The following is a 20582-nucleotide window of genomic DNA, read 5'->3' as shown; positions in this document are numbered from 1 at the left end:
AAAGGGTAAGCTGGGACAAAGTGAGAGAGTGGCATGGACTTATATACACTCCCAAATGTAAAATAGATAGCTAGTGGGAAGCAGCCACATAGCACAGGGAGATCAGCTCAGTGCTCTGTGTCCACCTAGAGGGGTGGGATGGGGAGGGTGGGAGGGAGACGCAAGAGGAAGTGGATATGGGGATATATATACGTATATGTATAGCTGATTCACTTTGTTATAAAGTAGAAACTAACACACCGTTGTAAAGCAATTATACTCCAATAAAGATGTTAAAAAAAAAGAAGAATGAATATTGTCAGTAAACTAGAAATTTGAGAAATGTCTGAAAGATAAAAAGCAGATTTGATAAATGAAGAAATAAGAAAGGAGAAAAACACAGCTCAAAGCACTTGAAAAAGAAAATTAATACAGAGGTAAGAGCAACCCCCAAAGAGTCTCCAAATCAGAATCAACAAATGAGAAAAGCAGAAGTGGTCTTGGAAGCACCATGAATAAAATTATTTGAAGAATTCCATTCAGCTCTCCCAGACCATTTGGGCTCCTCCTCCTGCCAGCTTACTCCGAACAGCAGGCTGCAGTGACATTTGCCCCAGGATGAAACCTTGAAAATGTTCTTCTACACAAAGTACACAATCCACCTAAAGAAACTTTTAAGATTTGAATGCTGGGGCTGGAGACCAAAGCTGAAAACAGCCAGAAGTAGCTTTAGAATTCCACAAGGATAAGAGAAATAAATTAATGAGAGAAAGGAACTCCATGACTCTGATATTTTCTTCCAGCCCAGACCTTAAGTATAACTTTGTCTCAAATTAGGGATCTGGCACAGATTCCTAGCACTAGATCTGAAAAAGTAAGATAGCTAAACCGAGGTATCATATGAATTCCAGGAGAGGGGAACCCCAAACCCAGAAGACGATCTATGTATTGTGCCTCTCCCCCACAATCTTGGGAGACAGGCCACTGTAATCAGAACCTACATTCACCAAGAGGCAAACAGGGATTCTCAAACACAAGTAGGAACAGGCAACCACAAACCATCAAACGTTTGAGAACGACATGAAAGTTAGACACAGAACTCAAAAAACAACATTCCATAAAATGAAACATAATAGAGGAAACAAAAGAAGATTTCAAATTAAGAATAATTAATATCCTCAAAGAGATCTAAGAAAATATCATGATATTGAAATAAAAACAGATAGCTATTAAAATAAAATAGAGCTTTAAAAATGAAATAAACTCAAAGGCAGAGATAAAAGAAATTTACTTGAAGGCACTGTGCTATCCTCAGATAAAAATATAATAAATCATTATTGGCATTATTATTATAAATATCAGTTTAAGTTATAAATATAATTATGTGAATCCTCACAGCAATTAAAATCAGAGGAATGAGTTAGTCCATCATCATCAAGGACAAAACTATGGCTTGAATGCAGTCCCAACAAAGAAAAAAAGAAGAAAAATATATAGAGAGAGAAAGAAAACATATATTCAAATGTACATATGCATATACACACATACATATATATATCACACACATACATATATACAGTCTGCAGACTATATATATTTCACTTTTGAGTTGAAATTACTTGAGTGGTAATTTTCACCCAACAGGTGATAGTAGAAAGAAATAAAACTTGTAAATGGAATAGACTGGGCCCAAATGGAGCGAGAAGCCAATTCACCATCCATTGTCCACCTGCCTCATTGCTTCAATATTAAAGCGGCCCAGCTGATTTTGTTCTCTTCTGTGAACCCTGAGCTCTGAACAACCATCCTGGTAGTGTGGAACTTGTTCATAATGGGGACTAAACACAAGTATTCTGTCAGTGTAAATCTGTCCCATTACTGGGAAAATTCATTCTAAGCATACGCCTGATGGCTATCTGCATCTATTAGATGTGCATGTTAATAGCGAAAGCTAAGTGGCTCAAGAGTGTTTCTCTGATTGTCCTGCCTACCAGGAAGCTCACAGTCAAATACGGTGCTCAATCATAAAAAATATTTCATCCCCTTTAACTGGCATATCTAGGCCCTCATCTTTTTGTTGTTCCTATTTCTTTTCTTTTTCTTTTCCTTTAAGTCTCTCCATATCTTTTGGAAGACATTCAGGATATAAATAAATACAAAGAAAAGTGAGTGATAGGTAAACCCCTCATGCAATGCTATATTCTGAATTAGAAAATCCTTCCAATTCCAAACATTCTTAATAAAAATATCAATACTGATTTAAAAAACAAGGCTCACTACTCAGACACACTTTGTACTTACCTGCACTATTTTCCTCTGACATTACGGTGTGGCAGAGTGCAAGTAACCTAAGGAATTCATGCACTTTGGGATCACCCATTTTAATGGATTCCATCAGATGGTGGTCAAAAAATTGAAATGTTCTCTCTGCTTGGGGGTTGACTGAGAAACCCACAGCCTCTTTTTTCTGTAGAAGAACAACAACAACAATGAAACTGTAGACTTCATTCCAACAACAATCTTTTAAAATTCAAAAACACTTCCTCTAAGTATTTTTAGTGCTTGTATGATTTTTCAGCCTCAAAAGCCTGGCACTAAAATGGCTTTCTGTTTCCTCATTACCGTTAAATATTATCTTCTCATTTCAGAGCTATGTAAACCTTCATCACCAGAGCAGTAAACCTTCCAAAAGCATATGGGGAGGAAAAATATCCAATGGATGTACAGATTCTCAAATGTTTACTTCAACTCCAAAATACAAAGAAACCCTGAAAACTGAAAGTTTTTTTCAAAACTTACTTGATGGCAAAACCTGACCTGACTTGAACTCATTTTGGCAGCAATATCTGACCTGGAATGGTATGTGCCTAATTATAGACTTTTAAAAGTCTACTTAGTGTGAATTAATATTTTCTGTTATAAAAATATTAATGTGTTTGATTACAGAGTACTTTCTCTGATCTCACTAGAGTTACTGCATAATATAATGACAGAATGAAAATCAGGATCTTGAGATATTTGTACTCACGTGTTCATTGCAGCATTATTCACAATAGCCAAGAGGTAGAAACAACATAAATGTCCATCAACAGATAAATAAAGAATATGTGGTTATATATATACAATGGAATATTATTCAGCCATTAAAAAAAGAAATCCTGTCTTTATGCTATGACATGAATGAACCTTGAAGGCATTATGCTAAGTGAAATAAACCACTGACAAAAGAACAAATATTGCATGATTCCATTTATATGAGGTATCTAAAGTAGGAAAATTCACAGAAACTGCGTGTAGAATGGTAGTTTCCAGGAATTAGAAGAATAGGGAAGTGGGGAATTGCAGTTCAATGAGAATTACAGAGTTTCAGACATGCAAGGTGAAAAAATTCTGGGATCTGCAGTACACTGTGCTCATTGTTAATAATAGTTTACTGTCCACTTAAAAATTTGTTGACTAAAAAAAAAAAAACAAGACGAAAGAAATAGGGTTCACTAAAGAACAGAACAAAATAGTAGAAGATAATTCAATACTAAATAAGATCTCTGTTAATTCACAGACTTCTGAAAAGCACAAAACGTACTTCTAACTTTTAAAAGTTTATTATTCAAAGCACTAGACCTGTGATCATGTCTTTGCAAGCGCAGTTAATGGGAAAATACTTTTAATATACACTTTGTCTTGGAGACCACAGAATAATATTTTAAATATAATACTTATATATCCAAGTATATGAGAAGACATACCAGTATACAAGATACTCCATTAGTTGTGTTTATCCCAGAATCATGGAGACTTATCTAATCACAGATTGTTTTGTTCATGTAATAAAGTTTGAAAACAACCACACACTGGGGGGAAAAAATGATCAGCTCACTACTAAGGAGTAAAATACATACTGGCTTTAGACTTCCCTAAACCCCGCCCAGGGAAGAAACTATGACTTAAAGAGATTACAGCCTGTCAAACTGTCATTCAAATATAAAGTCACCAGGTAGTTCTGAACAGATACTTTTCATGAACCCATCTTGAAATAGTTGTGAGAAAGAAAGTTTCTTTGTTTCTTTGAGGATACTTCAGCCAAATAAGAGATAACTGGAAAAACAGTGGGAAAGGGAGTAGTTAGTGGTAAGCACCAAATCTCTCTAACTGAAGAACTAAATATAAAAGAAATAGATTAGGATGGCAAAATAAAATGTATATATTATATACATTGACTATGTAGAAAAGACTGCTAAAAATTAGCAGGAGATCCTGATTTCCTCATTTTAGTATCTGAAGGTCAGAAGATATCATTTAAAAGCTCAAATCAACTAAGAGAAATCTATGTATATTTAAGATTAAGAAGCATCATTAATACAAGTAGTAGGAAAATATGAGGGAAAGAAGGATAAATATAATAATTTTACCATTTTTCATATTAGGAAATTGATAGACACTGCTTATGAAAAAAGAATTGAGTATTGTATAAACTCTTGAAAGTATACAGTAGAGAAACAATAAAATACTTTCCTAAATATTACAAGAGAAGCACACACACAGAGCAGAGTCCATACGGAGAATTATTAAAAATTATAAAGACACAAAGTATAACCTAAAATATTTAACAGAGCCAATGTAGATGGCCCAAACTCACTTATTAAAAAATTGGATGCAAAGCAAAATCCAACCCTCTGCTATACATGAGACACATCTAAAACAAAGTTATTTAGGAATATTGAAAATAAGAGGTGGGCAAATGCAAATCAAAAGAAACCAGGAGGGGCTTCCCTGGTGGCACAGTGGTTGTGAATCTGCCTGCCAATGCAGGGGACATGGGTTCAAGCCCTTGTCCGGGAAGATCCCACATGCCGCGGAGCAACTAGGCCCGTGAGCCACAACTACTGAGCCTGTGCACCTGGAGCCTGTGCTCCCAACAAGAGAGGCCGCGATAATGAGAGGCCCGCGCACCGCGATGAAGAGTGGTCCCCGCTTGCCGCAACTAGAGAAAGCCCTCGCACAGAAACGGAGACCCAACACAGCCAAAAATAAATAAAAAATTAAAAAAAATAAAAAATAAAAAAGAAACCAGGAGACATGACCTCAATATTAAATAAGGTTGAATCCAGGCCAAGGAGAATTAAATGAGTCAAAGAAGAGCACATTCATAATAAAAATATAACCACTGTGAACATCGATGCACCTCAACAAAGCATCAATACTCATAAAATGAAGACTTCAGGGTATATAGGAGCTAGAGAGAGAGAGAAATTATCCGAACACTTTAGTTAACCTCTTTAATCCAAACGATAATATAGATAAAAGATAAATAATGAAACAGAAGGCCTAAATAATATAATTAATAAGGTAGAACTAAAATGACATACAGCTAATTTTATACGTTGAAAACAGAAAATACATAAGCTTTCTTTTTAAGGACCCTGGAACACAGACAATAATTGATCATATTACGCCACAAAGAAAACCCAAATAAATTCCAAAAAAGTAGAAATAATACAAATCTATTCTTTTTGTTTTGTTTTGCTTTGTTTGTTTTGTTTGTTTGTTTTTATAGTTAATAATACTTTATTTTATATTTAACAGTTGCTAAGGGAATAGAATTTCAAAACTCCCATCACAAGAAAAAATAACTTGTAATTATAGTAGTGATGAATTTTTTGTTTTTTGAATTTTATTTAATATATTTTTTTATACAGCAGTTTCTTATTAGTTATCCATTTTATACATATTAGTGTATATACAAATCTATTCTTTTATTAAAAGTACAATAAAGGTGGGGAGGGAGTCCCAACCGCTTTGAAATTTTAAAGTTCTTCCTTAAAAACTCATGGTTCAATGTGGATATTCAAATTGATATAACAAAAATAAAGATACTTTAATACACTACAGGCCAAAATCCATGTAATTAAAACTAAAGCAGTGTTCAGAGGGAAATTAATAACCATAAATACTTGTATAAAAAAAGGAAAGAGGGACTTCCCTGGTGGTCCAGTGGTTGAGAATCTGCCTTCCAATGCAGGGGACGTGGCTTCGATCCCTGGTTGGAGAATTAAGATCCCACATGTTGTGGGGCAACTAAGCCCGCACTCTGCAACCAGAGAGCCCACGCTCTGCAACCAGAGAGCCCACGCACTGCAACTACTGAGCCCGTGTGCTCTGGAGCCCGCGCGCCACAACTAGAGAGCCCACGTGCCACAACTAGACAGAAGCCCGTGCGACACAGCAAAAGATGCTGCGTTGTGCAACTAAGACCCAATGCAGCCATAAATAAATATTTTTTAAACCAGGAAAGAACAAAATTTTTTAAAATTTTATTCAAGTAGAGTTGATTTACAATGTTGTGGTTAATTTCTGCTGCACAGCAAAGTGACTTTTTACATAGTCTTGTCAAAAATCAAAAACTTTGATAAAACATTGTGTTGGTATAGGTAGGAGAAAGCAGGTACTCTTGTACATTGCTTGTGACAGGGTAAATGGATGTAAATTCTAAAGAGGACAATTTGGCAATATTTATCAAATTATAAATGCACATATATTTTGATTGAGCAGTTCCCTAGAAATGGAACTTGTTAGAGAATATAGGATCCATGTGATATAATGTATACACTGTTATTTTTGCTGCATTTTCTTTACAAGCAAAATATTGAAAATATTCTGAATGTCCATTCTTGTCTCCTTACATAAATTAAGGAACATTGGTATAACAGACCATTATTCACCATAAAGAGAATAAGGGAGCACTTTTTTTTCACTGATATAGAAAGATCTTGATCATTGTTGAGGACGAAAGTTAAGAACAGTATGTATAGTTCACTACCAACTATGTAAAAAATGGAGAAATATATTTGCTTGTATATAATAAATATTTCTGAAAGAGAAAAAAAAACAGGGAACTCTGTGGTTGAGAAACCTGGATGAGAAGGAATTTTGAACCATATGAATCTATTTTTTTAATGTTACATATTAGGTACCTCATCTGGTCATAGTGGAAATCAGGTGTTAGGAACTCATCATTTCTTAAAAGCACATACAATTTGAAATTAAAAGTAAGAATGAATTTTATCACCTCCACACCTTAGTCATGTCTGTCTTCTGACCCAGAACATCATGTACTTCGCCTGACAAAACAAAAGTTGAGAATTAAAAATAAATGAAATTGAAACTAGATTTAGTCACTTAGTTTTAAGAAATACACTTGTTTATTAAAGCACTACTACTAGATGACATCATGAGCTCAAACCTAGACATTTTAAGGAGTGTTTTCAAACTGTAATGGTAGATACAGTGATTAACACAGAAAGATACTCATGTTTGCCCAAGATAGAACTAAAATGCAGTACACATTAAAACAAAATAAGATCGCAATCATGTTTTTCTGTAAATTTTATCATTCTGTTGTTACCATTATCTATGATGCTTGCAAGAGACAAATTTTGTTTTTCACTTTATACCCACTGTTGGGGAATCCAAAATGATATCCAAGACAGACCAATTCTCATCAATGCTAGAGCTTGGTGAGTACATCTTTGTCTATCTTGGTTTGGGCCAGATCCATCTTTAATATCTATAATGGCAAGGTCAAATTAGCAAGTAAACATGAAACCACGTCAGAGCCTTCTGCAGTCAGAAAACATAGCCACCTATGTGCCAAACATTTAAAAATAACTATTCTTAGTATAAAGCCGATATGTGCTTATTACAAATATATTGGAAAATACAGGCGTTTTAAAAACAGGAACGAAAACCTGTAAAAAAAAAAAAATGAAACAAAACAAACAAACAAAAAAAAACAGATTTCCATTCCTGTTTTATAGAGGACAGGACTGAAGAACAGAATTCAAAGTGACATGATTCAACTAAAACTAAAAAGTCAGCATAGTAGGTTTTTTAATTCAAATCTCTCTCTTTTCACTACACAATACTGTGACCCAAAAGCCACTTGATAAAGAGTTACTGGTTGTTTTTCTGGGGCTCAGGTCTAAATCTAGAATACTGTGAGGCTGCTGTGTGGGAAGAGGCCCTGAGCTAGAGAGTGAACCTAGCCCAGCACCTGGAATTTAAATCCCAAACTCACCACGGTTATGTGCCAGTCATTGCCCTTTATGCTATAACTCTGATAAACGTTAAAAGCAAAATAAAACTGTCTTTGTGTAAAATGGTCCTCCCAAAGAAAGCCTCTTCACAAGGCTGCTGATGAAAGTGAAGAAAAATTGAAGAAGTCTAAGAAAATAATAGTTCTGAGAAAGAAAATAGAAGCTTTAGATAAATCAGAGTAGAATATCAAATTTTCCCAAGGCCTGGATGTATGATATAAACAAGGTCAACTGTATGGGGTGGGGGGGGGAAGTGATTCTGGAACATTCTATGAGTGCTTTAGTAATAGTAAATGTATTATAAATTAGAATGGCTATATAAATTTAAGGGTCTAAAGGGATTACTTAAATCTTTCAGTTACTTTCCTGCCTTTTATGAGGGAAATTACAAGCTATCATGGGATTTGTAAATTTGGAGATTTGCAAAGATCTTGGGATATATACTTTGTGAAAAGCAAGGGACTTCTCTAAAAATCACCCTGTGACAAACATATCTACAAATAAATCTTGGTCCACGTGTCTGATAATTTCTTTAGGGTCATTTCCTAGAAGGGATATTATTATAATTATTATATTATCAATAAGTGCCATGGCAAAAGAATCCAAAAGGTCTACAAAATTCAAAATATCTCCAATACCCTAACAGAAATTTTCTCATTTAAACTGCTCTTTGGATTGTATATTTTGAAAACCTCTGAAAATAATATCAGAAGAATAAATTTTAAGAAAACGTTCTATTTTATCACCTTAATAATAGTGGTATCAGAAATGCACAATGTAACTGAGGGCTTGTGGAAGTCCAGCTTGAAAATCATCTGGTCCACTACCAGAGAAGGGTGGGGCAGGACAGGGGCAGGGCAGAAGAGAGGTGAGGAAACCATGGCGACCGTGGGTTATGGGGTTGGGATAGCAGACGGAGGTCAAAAGGTAGGAGAGTATGAAAATCAACTTCTTGTATTTCTTAGTTTTGCTCAGGGTCAAATCTTACTTTAAAATATTTGGCAATGTGTGAAGTTTCCCATCAGGAGACAAAGGAAAGTCTTCCCTCTCTTTCTCAGATTTCCTTTATTTCCTGAGATTTCTGTATTGAGAAACTGTACACTCAGAGTCCAGTGAAGTGAGATTGGGAGTCCAGAGGAACCCGACAGGACCCTTCCAGGAAGCTTTCGTGCTCTCAACAGAAGGAACTGTCTGCTAACTAGCCAAAGTCGGGGTGACAAGGGTCACATATAACTAGAATGCCTGAAAATCCAAAACAGAGCAGGTATCTTAAAAGAAGCATACAAATAGGAACTGGATATTGATGAAACAGTTTGACCACTCAGAGTAGCCCTATACAGTGTGAATTCTCAGGAATGAATTGTAAATTCTTATGAATACAGACACTAACATCAATTCCAGAGCTGTTAGGAAGCAAGTATAAAATACTGCTTTTACTGAAATAAATCAGGCTGTGAAGAACTTGTCCTCCCTGGGATACGGGTCTATCAGGCACCACCGAACAGATCACACAGTTGGTGCACTGAAAGGAACCTCAGACAGTATCACATCTAACCCCCGTCTCTACCCATGAATGGTAACAGATCCAAAGTATCATCTGAATTATTCAACATTCATCCAACAAATATTTAGCAAGTGTTTATTATGTGCCAAGCACTATGTTATTAGATGCTGGTGGTGCCCATATTCATCAGAAAAAGAGATTTTTTAATTAAAAAATAAAACAGTGCTGCTTATTTTTTTTAAGGACTGTTAACAATATCAGGAAAAAGGAACTGTTTCCCTTACCGTAGATTCTCCCATTAATGGAACATTTTTTAAAAGTCATGATGTTTTCAGTGAGGGTACCCGTTTTGTCAGAGAAAACATATTCAATCTGGCCTAGTTCCTCATTGAGCGTGGTCGTCCGAGCTTGAGCAGGTGTTGCCTTCCCAGAGTAATACATCTTCCGATCCCAGTTTATAAAATAACTGTGTCCCAGACGAATTACTTCCACACTTTCATCATTAAAATGGAAAAAAACGAGAAATACTCCATCAATTTCAGAAGATACAAAGCTTTGCCAAAGCAAGAAGTCTGCCAAAGTCTTCAGAGTTTAGAAGAAAATGTGGATGCTCTGTCTCCAGGTCTTAGTGAACTTCAGAGGCATCTCAGCGGAGTCTGTTCATAAAATGTTCTAAGTCATTTCCTTGTAGCACCTTGAAACAATGAGCTGGCTTTGCATAAAGCCTTAGGGAATGTTCCATGCTTCTCTACTTACATTAAACAGGCCCAGTAGAGATTTCTCCTATAGCATTTTAGTTGTTTGATGTGGCTTCACTTTGCCAAAAGAGGTAGAAAGGAGTATCTCCATGAAGCACTAAGCAAACCATAATAGCTATTGAGTAAAAACAGGTTGTGTTGTCATATTACTTTGCCCATTGAAAAGAGCACTGTCTCATGATCTAGTGGTGATTTACGATTTTCCAGCTCTAGAAGTGGAATTTCTGAAGCCAAGGGTATAATCGTTTTCAGTCTTTGTACACAAGGCAAAATCAACTTCCAAAAAGGTTACAATGTAAGTTTCTACCATTAGATTACTGAAAATTATCTTTTAGTCTATGCCAAGTCAAATGGTATCTCATTACTGTTTACTGCATTTCTTTTCTTATCAGTAAGTTGAATTTTTTTTTTCAAATTTTATTGGCCAGTTATATTTCTTCTCAGAATTATCTAATTGCATTACCTGCCTATTTCATCTTTCCTATTCAGGTATTAGTGTATTTCTTATTGATTTGTAAAAATTGTAGATATATATATGGCATATGTATCTATATACATTATGCTAATATGTTACCCAGTTTATCATTCATCTTTTAATTTTGTTTCCACTATTTTTGACACAAAGAAGTTTTCTCTCTTTAATCAATCAAATTTATCAATAGTTTATAGTTTCTGTTTATAGTTTCTTTTCAAGGAGCTTTGCTTAGGCCTTCCCTATGGCAAGATTATATATATACAGATATCTATACTCTTTTTCTAGTTCTTTGTTGATATTCTCCCCACATTTAATTATTTATTGCAATTAGAATTTTCTGAAGGATGTGCATAGAGAAGCTAATTTCAATTTTTACAAAGTTTATTCATCACCATTTGAACACTGAATCCTTTCCCCTACTGTACTGAGATGCTTCCATGTCACATATAAATTATTTCTTCAGTAGAATCTGTTTTAGGCATTTCAATTTTGTTCCTTAATGTGTTAATTAATGCACCTCTTATTTTCATTATTGTAGCTTTATAAAATTTGGCATACCTGGAAAGAGGTAAGAAAATCTTTATTCTCTTCTTTTTCAAAAATTCTCACCTGTAATCACTCATTTATTCCTCTCGATAGAATCAATGTATTCATCAAATAAACTTTAGAATCAATGTATCAACTTTCTCATTAAACTTATTTGGAATTTTTATTAAAGTTATATTAACCTCTTAATTATTTGAAAAGAATGGATATTTTATAACATTTAAACACAACTTCAAGAAAAAGGATAAATCTCCCCAGGAATTCAATTTTGAAAAAGTACTTCTATTGGTAAAGAGTTTAGTTTTGTTTTGCTTCTCTTTGTTTTTCACAAAGGTCCACACCATAGCTTGATAGATTTGTTCCTGGACATTGTATCTTTTTATTGATGGGAAAATTTTTTAGTTGCTTTTGGCTTAAAGGAAAGTGTTTTTAATACTAAAAGCTTTTCTTAATATTAAAAAAAGTGATTATGTTACAAAACACAACATTGCACTGAATTATCTTACTAAGAGTTTTACAGAGTTATTCTTTCGGATTTTCTAGGTTTATAATCACATTGTCTCTGCTCTTCCTTTCTAAGAGATTTTTTTCAGTTTCATGTCTCATTTTGTTCATAAATATTTTAGTTGCATGTGTTAGTACATTAACAAGAAGATCCAGAACAGTATAAAATAGTAATAGTAAAGCAGGGACCCATAGCTTATTTCTGATGTTAATGGGAATTAAGCTTTGGTTTTCTCATCTGTAAATTGAGAAAGTTAACAGCAGCCTGATTATGCTAACTCTGAACATTTGTCTCCTTAAAGACAAAAGATGACACCCAAGTCCTTTCTGGGCACTAAATCCTATGCTTCTAGTTCTATAAGTACATGAGACATCTATATTTCCCTCCCCAGCAATGGTAGGGTGTCAGTTCGTTTTCTAACTATTTAAGTGGTAACACTTTTTTTCACCCAAACTAAAAAATCACACTATGACTCTGTAGAATCATAAGATATAAAAATGAATGTCATATTCTGCATGTATTTATTTATACCTTATCTTATCATGATTTATTCTTCATATCATTCCCACCCCACTTCCTTGTAAGTTCCTTGCTGGCTGTTCTAATTCAGCTTTGTTCTTCCTATTCCATTCACTCAGAAAGCATTAGCACTTACCATGGACCAGGCAGAGTGCCTTACCTGTCATAGGCAGTCAGTTAGTGTTGAATGAGAAATCTGACCCTCTATTCCCTAATTGCACCAAGAAGGACATTAAGACCTAGAGAGGTTAAGTGACTAACCCAAGGTCACACAAATAATTAACCACAGAACCAAGACTAGAATTCAGGCATTTGGTAAAGTCAATGCAGACCTGACCTTAAGAATGCCATAAAAATGGCATTATGCAGGTAACTGATCAATCACTTGAAGCTTTCATTCATCTAAAAGTAAAGTATCTCCCTAAAAATCTAAGCAAAATTAATGGAGAACAGAATTTGATCCTTTTGTGTTGCAGGTCAAGTCAGTGGAAGTACTCTAAATTAATTTGAATTCTTAGACCTTAAAATAGTCTGTAGAGAGGCAGAGTATCCTTTTTGTTTGGGAAAAGAGCATTTAGGAGAGTCACAATGGAACATTTAGCTCTTTGTTTTATAATAGCAGAGAAAAGGAGACAAATGCTCAGAGTCAGTACAATCAAGCTGCTTAGTGTTTTCTGCCTGGACGCTCAAAGAACAGGGCTTATGATTCTGCCCATTCTGAGGCAAAATAAGCACCGTGGAAACGAGTTTCTTTTGTTTTGGAAAAAACACTAAAAAGCTAATTCCTTGGGAGTACAACAGCTGCACTTCTTAAGATGATGTATTAAAAAACTGTAGCTGGGTATGTTTTAACACTACAGTTAAATTTACAGCATAGAAATACCCTACCAAAATTAATGTCCTATGCTCACATAGAATTGTTAAGCATTCAAAGTAAATTCTACACTTTTATCCTCAAGTGACATGGCACTAATTTATTCCTTGTACCTATTCAAAGGCGTAATGGAAGCTTTTGTAGAAGGCCTTCATCCCTCCAATCAGAAATACCTGGGATTTCTCTTTTTCCAGATCTCGGTCTTAGCAACCTGAAGTTCCCTGGAATGCTTTTTCCCTCAAGCTGAACTCAGAATCACTGTTCTTATTTGGTGAGCAAAAATGCTCACATTTATTTTCATCAATACCATGGCTTACCAACAGGTAGAACATTCTAGCCTCTTTTTTTTTTTTCTCTTGATGTCTTGGCTGATTAATAAATCATGCACAGCTCAGACATAGACAATGAGCCAAGTGTTAGAAGACTTCGGTTTGGATCTTGGCTCTGTCCCTAACCAGCTCCACAATCCTGAAAAAATCATCTCATTTATAAAAGAAGTTCAGCAATAACTACTTCAAAAGATTTTGGGGAGACATAAATGAGATATTGCACGTGAAAGCACTTTATGTAAAATATGAAATGCAATCTAGAGGTAAGGTGATATTATTTGGAGCAGAAAGGAACTCAGAAATCAATTATCTCAATCTGCTCATTTTAGAGCACATATTTCATAGACAAACTAAGGCACAGAGAAGCCAAGTGCTTTCTCCAAGGTCACACAGCTATTAGTGGCAGTGACAAGACCAGAACTAGGGCTCAGACTATTCCAAATAGGTTTTCTTTCTGCCACTGTGGGGCACACATTAGAAGGAAAAGGAACCTGGGAATCCAGCCTTGGTCTTTAAAAAAAACAATCTTAAAAATCATTAAATGAAAAATGCCAATGCACTTCAAAGAAAGAGTGTATACGAAATACACTTCCTTCGTGAGGACACATGAAACTGCATGTGTGCAGATGGTAAGGCACTATGAGCATTTATTGTTCATTTCGACATAAAAGGAAAGCTATAAAAGCTGACCATAGGTCCTCTGGCAAAGAGCAGGATTTACTACAGACTTTATAATTGGATACAAGCATGAGAGGTCCTCAGAATCAACGATGAGCCAGTAGGATACATTTTAAATAGAGCCCGCTCTGACCACAGCTCCAGAAGGCCCAAAGCATTTTGCGGTGTTGTGGCCCCATGCCACTACTTCCAGTCAATTTCCCACAACTTGACATTTCAGTTTCCTGACTGTTCTCCAAAACAAGGGTGGATTTTGTGCATTAAACTTCCCTTGTTTCATCATAGCTAGGATTTTGGAAAGAGAGAAAAAGAAGCTCGTAAAAATTAGTGGGGATTTAGAGCTGGTGATTTTGTTTATTGTTAAAATACTGGTGATGAAGAATGTCAAACAACCAAGTCTCATCTTGGCTCCAGTGTCTTTGGGACCATCTGACTCAGTCTTGGTAGGATTAGGATCAAGAATGTCTCAGGTACAGATTCTAGGGCCAACTTCGAAGCCTTATCAAATATATATATATATATATAAACACATATATACACACACATATATGTATATACATATATAGAGAGAGAGAGAAACAGAGAGCGAGAGAGACAGCGAGACAGAGACAGAGAGAAGTGTGCTTATGTATAGATAGATAGGTAGACCATTTTAGCTCTAGTTTATAGGACCAAATCTAGAAATGACAGATCAAGTTGTAGAGGGAGTTATGAACCATACTTCTTATTCAACAATGAATAAGTGCCACCAACTATATTTCAACTCCTTCATGTACTCACTGAAGAGTTACTAATAATAATAGTAAAAATTAATATTCATTAAGCTCTTACAATGTGTCAGGCATTTGTCTTAGAGCTTTACAGGTTTGTTTATTCCTCATACAATCTTTTTAATTAGAACTATTACTTTCTCCATTTTTAAAATGAGGACCCTGAGATACTAGAAGGTGAAGTAACTTGCCCAAGGTTATGGAGCTAGTAAGTGGTAGAATAGGGTCTGAATCCAGGTATCTGGAGCCAGACAAGTGCCAGAGAGGCACCATCTCAATAGATCTCCCCAAATATTCTTCCATTTCTTTCCCAACATCAACCCAATTCTAACTCATCAGGTTGCATGAGATTATATCATGGTCCATGTATTCCAAAGGAAAACATTCCTAAGAAACCAAATCAAGAAGAAAAGAGAATGCATTTTTTGTAATTTGAAAATGTAAAAGTTAAACGATTTGAAAAGCTTAGTTGCCTCATTTGTAACAGATGTAGCAGATCATGAGCAGTTAGAGGGAGACAGCTATCTCACTGTTGTAATTTTAAAGCAAAAAAAATGATTACACAGAACAAAGGCTTTTGATGAAATGGCTTCACCAAAGTATAAACTCTCATCTTACCTCACATATAAAGAAATTGGTACAACTGTGTTGAGAATAATAATATATGACCAGAATGTTAAGAATCCTGAGAACACAGAGTTCTTCTCTCCTTCATTCCAAAAGAGGAAAGTTCTGAATTTGTCCCCAACTTGATTCTCCCAGATTGAATTTCCTATTGCAAGAATAATTCCCAAGCATATCAGAAACCCAAAAATCTGAAATGAGAATAGAGGTCTGGTTAAGGTTAACTTGAATCCCAAACTGGTCATATCAAGGCAATCTACCACTTCTAACTCCAAGAAATTGTCATTTGAAAAGCAAGTTATGCAAAGCTCGTCTTACTTATCATTAATCATACAAGTAAAATGTAATATATTTATGTTGGGAACTTGGCTAAATATTTTACATACATTTTCTCACTTAATTCTCCCACTGACTCTCTGAGATAGGAACAAACATTATTCACACTTTACAGGCCAAAACCAAAATAAAACAGAAGCCCAGACAGATTATATAACTTCTTTATGGTCACAAAGCTAATAACTTCACATCCTCTATTTGTGAAAAGTGCATATATTTAAGTGGCTTAAGTAAAGAAGATCATATGTACTGATTTGCTCTGGTCAATCCCAGTTTACATCTATTTTCCAGGCGTAATATTAATAGTATTCCCTTCTTTCACCTTCAAAAGCATCCTGTTTGAATAATAAACTATCTGGTAACCCAAGGAATAAAAGCAAAAGGAAGAAAATATCAGTAATAAAGGACTGTCTCAGACTAGTCAAGTCTCTTGGCTACAGACCTAGCTGCACAATCCTTACTTAAAGTCAACAAGAAAGATAAGGATTAATTAAAATACGGCATGACATATACTAACAGTTTTCAGGTTGCTTCTGAGATTTAAAAAAAAGTAGGAAGCAACCTGAAAACTGTTAGCCAACTCTTACATTGTGATTAGTATCAGTATTAGCAAAGCAGACATTTTAGAGGTAAAGCAACTAGGAAGACAGCAAGGCCAGTCCCTTGTAAGTCCAAAATCCCGAACTTGGAAAGGAAGGACACAAAGTCACCAAACATATAACACCTGAGTTGAACACAATGTTCTGGGAACCTTGCTAAGTGTCACCGTGTTAGGAGCAGACACCAGTCACTGTTGAGGGAGGAGTGGGGCTAAAAACAGGAACGTATTTCTCTCCTATTTCCTTTTTCCTCCAAGAAAGATTATTCAGGCATTCTAGGACTGCCTCCTTTATTCGCTCATGGACAAAATAGGCACATAAGAAGACAAAGTTGGGGAAAACCTGATTTAAAATATATTAGTATATTAATATACTTCAAATTAGGAAAACCTGATTTAAAGTATATCAGAAAACCAGGTATTAGAGAAAAGTAATACTGTGAATCCCCCAAATCCTACCAATTTGGTGCCTGTCTCACAGTATCCTCTTTTTCAATGGCTAACACTACAAATTAATGGAGGTAAATTACTTTAAGAACATTAAATTTGGTGATGCTTGGTATCAAATGCCCTAATTTAGGATGGACTCGGCTTCTAATTCCCCAATGGATCATTCAATTTTCTAGTAGAAAAAGCTAGAACAGTGCCTGCTTCACAACCAGTAAGCTTACTCTGTGGTGGATACATATACAATCCCCATGCAAGCCCTACAGGTGGGCTCAAGGCCGTTTAAATAGGGAATTCTAGGAGGTGGGCACATTCCTTCTGGGAATGTCCCCTTGGCCTCATGGACTCTATGGGTATGAGAGGAGGAAAGCCCAGGTCTGAGGGTGACACTGAAAGTAAAACACAGAGCCTGGCCAATATTTTGTGCCCCAAAAGAGTTCATTCCCTTTTTTCCTTATTCAGGGTCCCACCATAATGTATCAGTTGAGCAAATATTTACTGAGCGCAGATTCTTTAACGTTACTTGTGAGTCTGTGATGGGGCTGGTAGGGAAACATGGTTCAAAGTCCTCACTGTCCTCATATTTCAAAGTCAATGTTCTAAACTCAACCCTAATATAGGGAGGCAAAGCAATATGACACAAAAGTCAGATAACAATCTGATCCACAGCATGAGGAAGCACAAGATTAACCGATGAAAGGGTGGGATGTGAAGAAGACCTGACTATTTGGAGTTCACAAGTGGTAGAGAAAATCATTTCAAAAAATTCAGAGGAGAAAAAAAATTCAGAGAAAAGAGATAACCATGGGCCCAGGAGGTTTAGAAGTCTTCATGAAGGAGGTGAACAGTGACTTGGGCCTCAGAGGATTTATAAGCAGAACCAGCTACATAATTTTCAGGGCCCAGTGCAAAGTAAAAATGCAGGACCCCTTCTCCAAAAATTATGAAGAATTTCTACACAGCAACAACAGATCAATAAGCCAAGTGTGAGGCCCTTCTGAGTGGGGGCCCTGTGTGACTTCACAGGCCACATATCCGTGAAGCCAGCCCTGTCCATAAGCTATGTAGAGAGGGCATGAGCAAATGTAACATGACCAAAAGACCAAACTACCTTAAAAATTATGTTTTGTTTTTTAAAAACAAATGGTCTTGCAAGGCCATGAAGGCCTCCATAAGCACTAACCTACGTCTCATGAGAAACTCTACCAACGGCTGAGAAATCATAATCTAGGAAGTAGAAGACAGTAGAACTGGGCCCCAAATGCAAAGTCCCCAAATACAAATTCCACAAGGAGAATGTAGATTTCTGAAAGAATTCCCAGAAGAATGTAAGAAATATATTAAGATAACAATGACTAATGATAGTGCCTAATTTTGTTACAGTAACTTACCCATAATACTAGAGTATTCATCAATCTATCAATGCTTGTCCTCTTAAACTTTGTCTTACCACTGTTCTGCATTAGTTTAGTATCAGGACCTGCAAAAGAAAAAAAAAAAAAAAGAAAGAAAAAGATATAACTTTGAAATGATTAGATGATGTATTATTATTATTATTATTATTATTATTATTATTATTATTATTATTATTATTATTAATTCCTACTTATATCAAATGTTCCTGAAAGGAAAATAATATGTTTTTTCAAAATAATTTGACTTTTATTAAGAGCAGGATTATTACTAAGTTGTTTATGATTCTCATCTGCTGGCTTAACAACAATCCTGGAAATTGCAAGGGAACTGGTCCTCTTAGAAGGGGAAAAATCCAGACATAACTTGAAGCTAAAAGGTTTAAGAAATGCTATTTTTCAAAAATCTGTGTATGGATGTGCTTATAGTTTGAAGCAATTAAAGGTTAAGAAGTCAGTCAAACTGAGGAATAATTTATAAATGTCTAAAAGAATGTAGTAATAAACACAATTCAGAACACTAAGGTCAAAAATGGAAAGTTAAGATAAGAAATCAAATTCTGGATGTGTTTCCCAAAGACATGTGAGGTGACTTTAATGGAGAAACTAAAATAACTCCAAACAATACAACAGCAAGTAATTTAAACCTTTATTGTGTATTGCACACTATTTATATAATATGCATTTTTTTGTAAGGGCAAAAATTGTCTTAAATTCTGTTAGATTTATTTCAAGTAATTCTCTTAAATCCCATGTCAGACATTTACTAAGTGCCTTGTTCAAGAAATTCTGAGAATATTATTAACTGCTTTAGAGGTAGATTATTAGATGATTAACAAAGAATATTAGATTATATTGCTAAGGAAATTCCTTGTGGACAAAGAAGATGCTCAATAGAAGCGATTACATTTTAATTATATCAGACTTCCCTAGTCTTCCCTCTCCACTTCATCTTTCCACAATTATCACCAATCCATGCAGCACTTAAAAGCAGAGGAGAGGGGCTTCCCTGGTGGCGCAGTGGTTGAGAGTCTGCCTGCCAATGCAGGGGACACGGGTTCGAGCCCTGGTCTGGGAAGATCCCACATGCCGCGGAGCAGCTGGGCCCGTGAGCCACAACTACTGAGCCTGCGCGTCTGGAGCTTGTGCTCCGCGACAAGAGAGGCCGCGACAGTGAGAGGCCCGCGCACCGCGATGAAGAGTGGCACCCGCTCGCCGCAACTAGAGAAAGCCCTTGCACAGAAACGAAGGCCCAACACAGCCATAAATAAATAAATAATAAAATTATTAAAAAAAAAAAAAAAGCAGAGGAGAAGGGAAAGGGAAGAAAAGAGAGAAGCGGGGCACACATGGAATTATACGCCATTCTAGAAGTCAGGGAAGCATGGGAACATCCTTAAAAGACTCCTTTACTTGAAAGACAAATTGGAGCAAAGATTGGGGTCTCGAACAATTCACTGTCCTGAGTTGGAAATTGTACCCCAGTGTCCTATTCCCAGCCACTACTGTGTAAAGGAGACCACCCGCATTTTCTCAGAATCGTTTATTGAAATCATATGGACATTGAGGGTGGGAAGTATTTCTTTTAGTAAAGATCACAAAGAGCAAATAGAGTTTGTGATTGCTAAAAGCTGAAATATTGACAGACCAGTTTTGTGCCAAAAATTTACATTTCTTAGGCATACATACACACAGACTAGCAAAGAATCCACTGAATGTGTTCTTAAGCACTTATTTAAATATATCCACAGATGTTGACACACATCTCTTCTTCCCCTCATATTCACAGTCCTGAGAGAATTTTCCATACTCAACAGCCTCTTTTTCTTTATCTCCCACTCATTTCTCAAGCTAGTTTCTGGGCCAGTGACTCCACCAAAACAAATCTAGTGTTACCATCAATATCCTCCATGCCTTCTTGGACCTCTCAGCAGCCTTTGACACTGTTGATTACTCCATCCTTTTGAAACACACTCTTTCCTTAGCTTCCATTTTGCATGTTCTGCTTTCCCGCCTACCTCTTTGGTAGCTTCTTTTTTGTCTTCCATTATGTTCATTCCTTTCTTCCCAGCCATTAAATAGTGAGACTTCTTTAGAATCAGGCATAGGCCATCTTCTCTTCTTTCTCAATCCAC

At 35.8% G+C, this 20582-nt stretch overlaps 1 protein-coding gene across 5 annotated transcripts in view; it reads right to left on the bottom strand.

The window, feature by feature from the left end:
• ATP8B4 (ATPase phospholipid transporting 8B4 (putative)) overlaps positions 1–20582 on the bottom strand; it is a 305563-nt gene that overhangs the window by 71597 nt on the left and 213384 nt on the right. For all 5 annotated transcript variants that reach the window (XM_036844630.1, XM_036844631.1, XM_036844629.1 and 2 more), the window contains 5 exons: positions 18427–18515; positions 15649–15845; positions 9861–10069; positions 7054–7097; positions 2281–2446 (listed from right to left, as the gene is read on the bottom strand). In XM_036844630.1, the coding sequence (XP_036700525.1) occupies positions 2281–2446; positions 7054–7097; positions 9861–10069; positions 15649–15845; positions 18427–18515 (705 nt within the window). The remainder of the gene's footprint in view (positions 1–2280; positions 2447–7053; positions 7098–9860; positions 10070–15648; positions 15846–18426; positions 18516–20582) is intronic.

This window comes from Balaenoptera musculus, chromosome 2 (assembly GCF_009873245.2).
Source record: "Balaenoptera musculus isolate JJ_BM4_2016_0621 chromosome 2, mBalMus1.pri.v3, whole genome shotgun sequence".
Taxonomy (NCBI): Eukaryota; Metazoa; Chordata; class Mammalia; order Artiodactyla; family Balaenopteridae; genus Balaenoptera; species Balaenoptera musculus.
The sequence above is the reverse complement of the archived record's forward strand: the minus strand, read 5'-3'. Positions and strand labels throughout refer to the sequence as shown.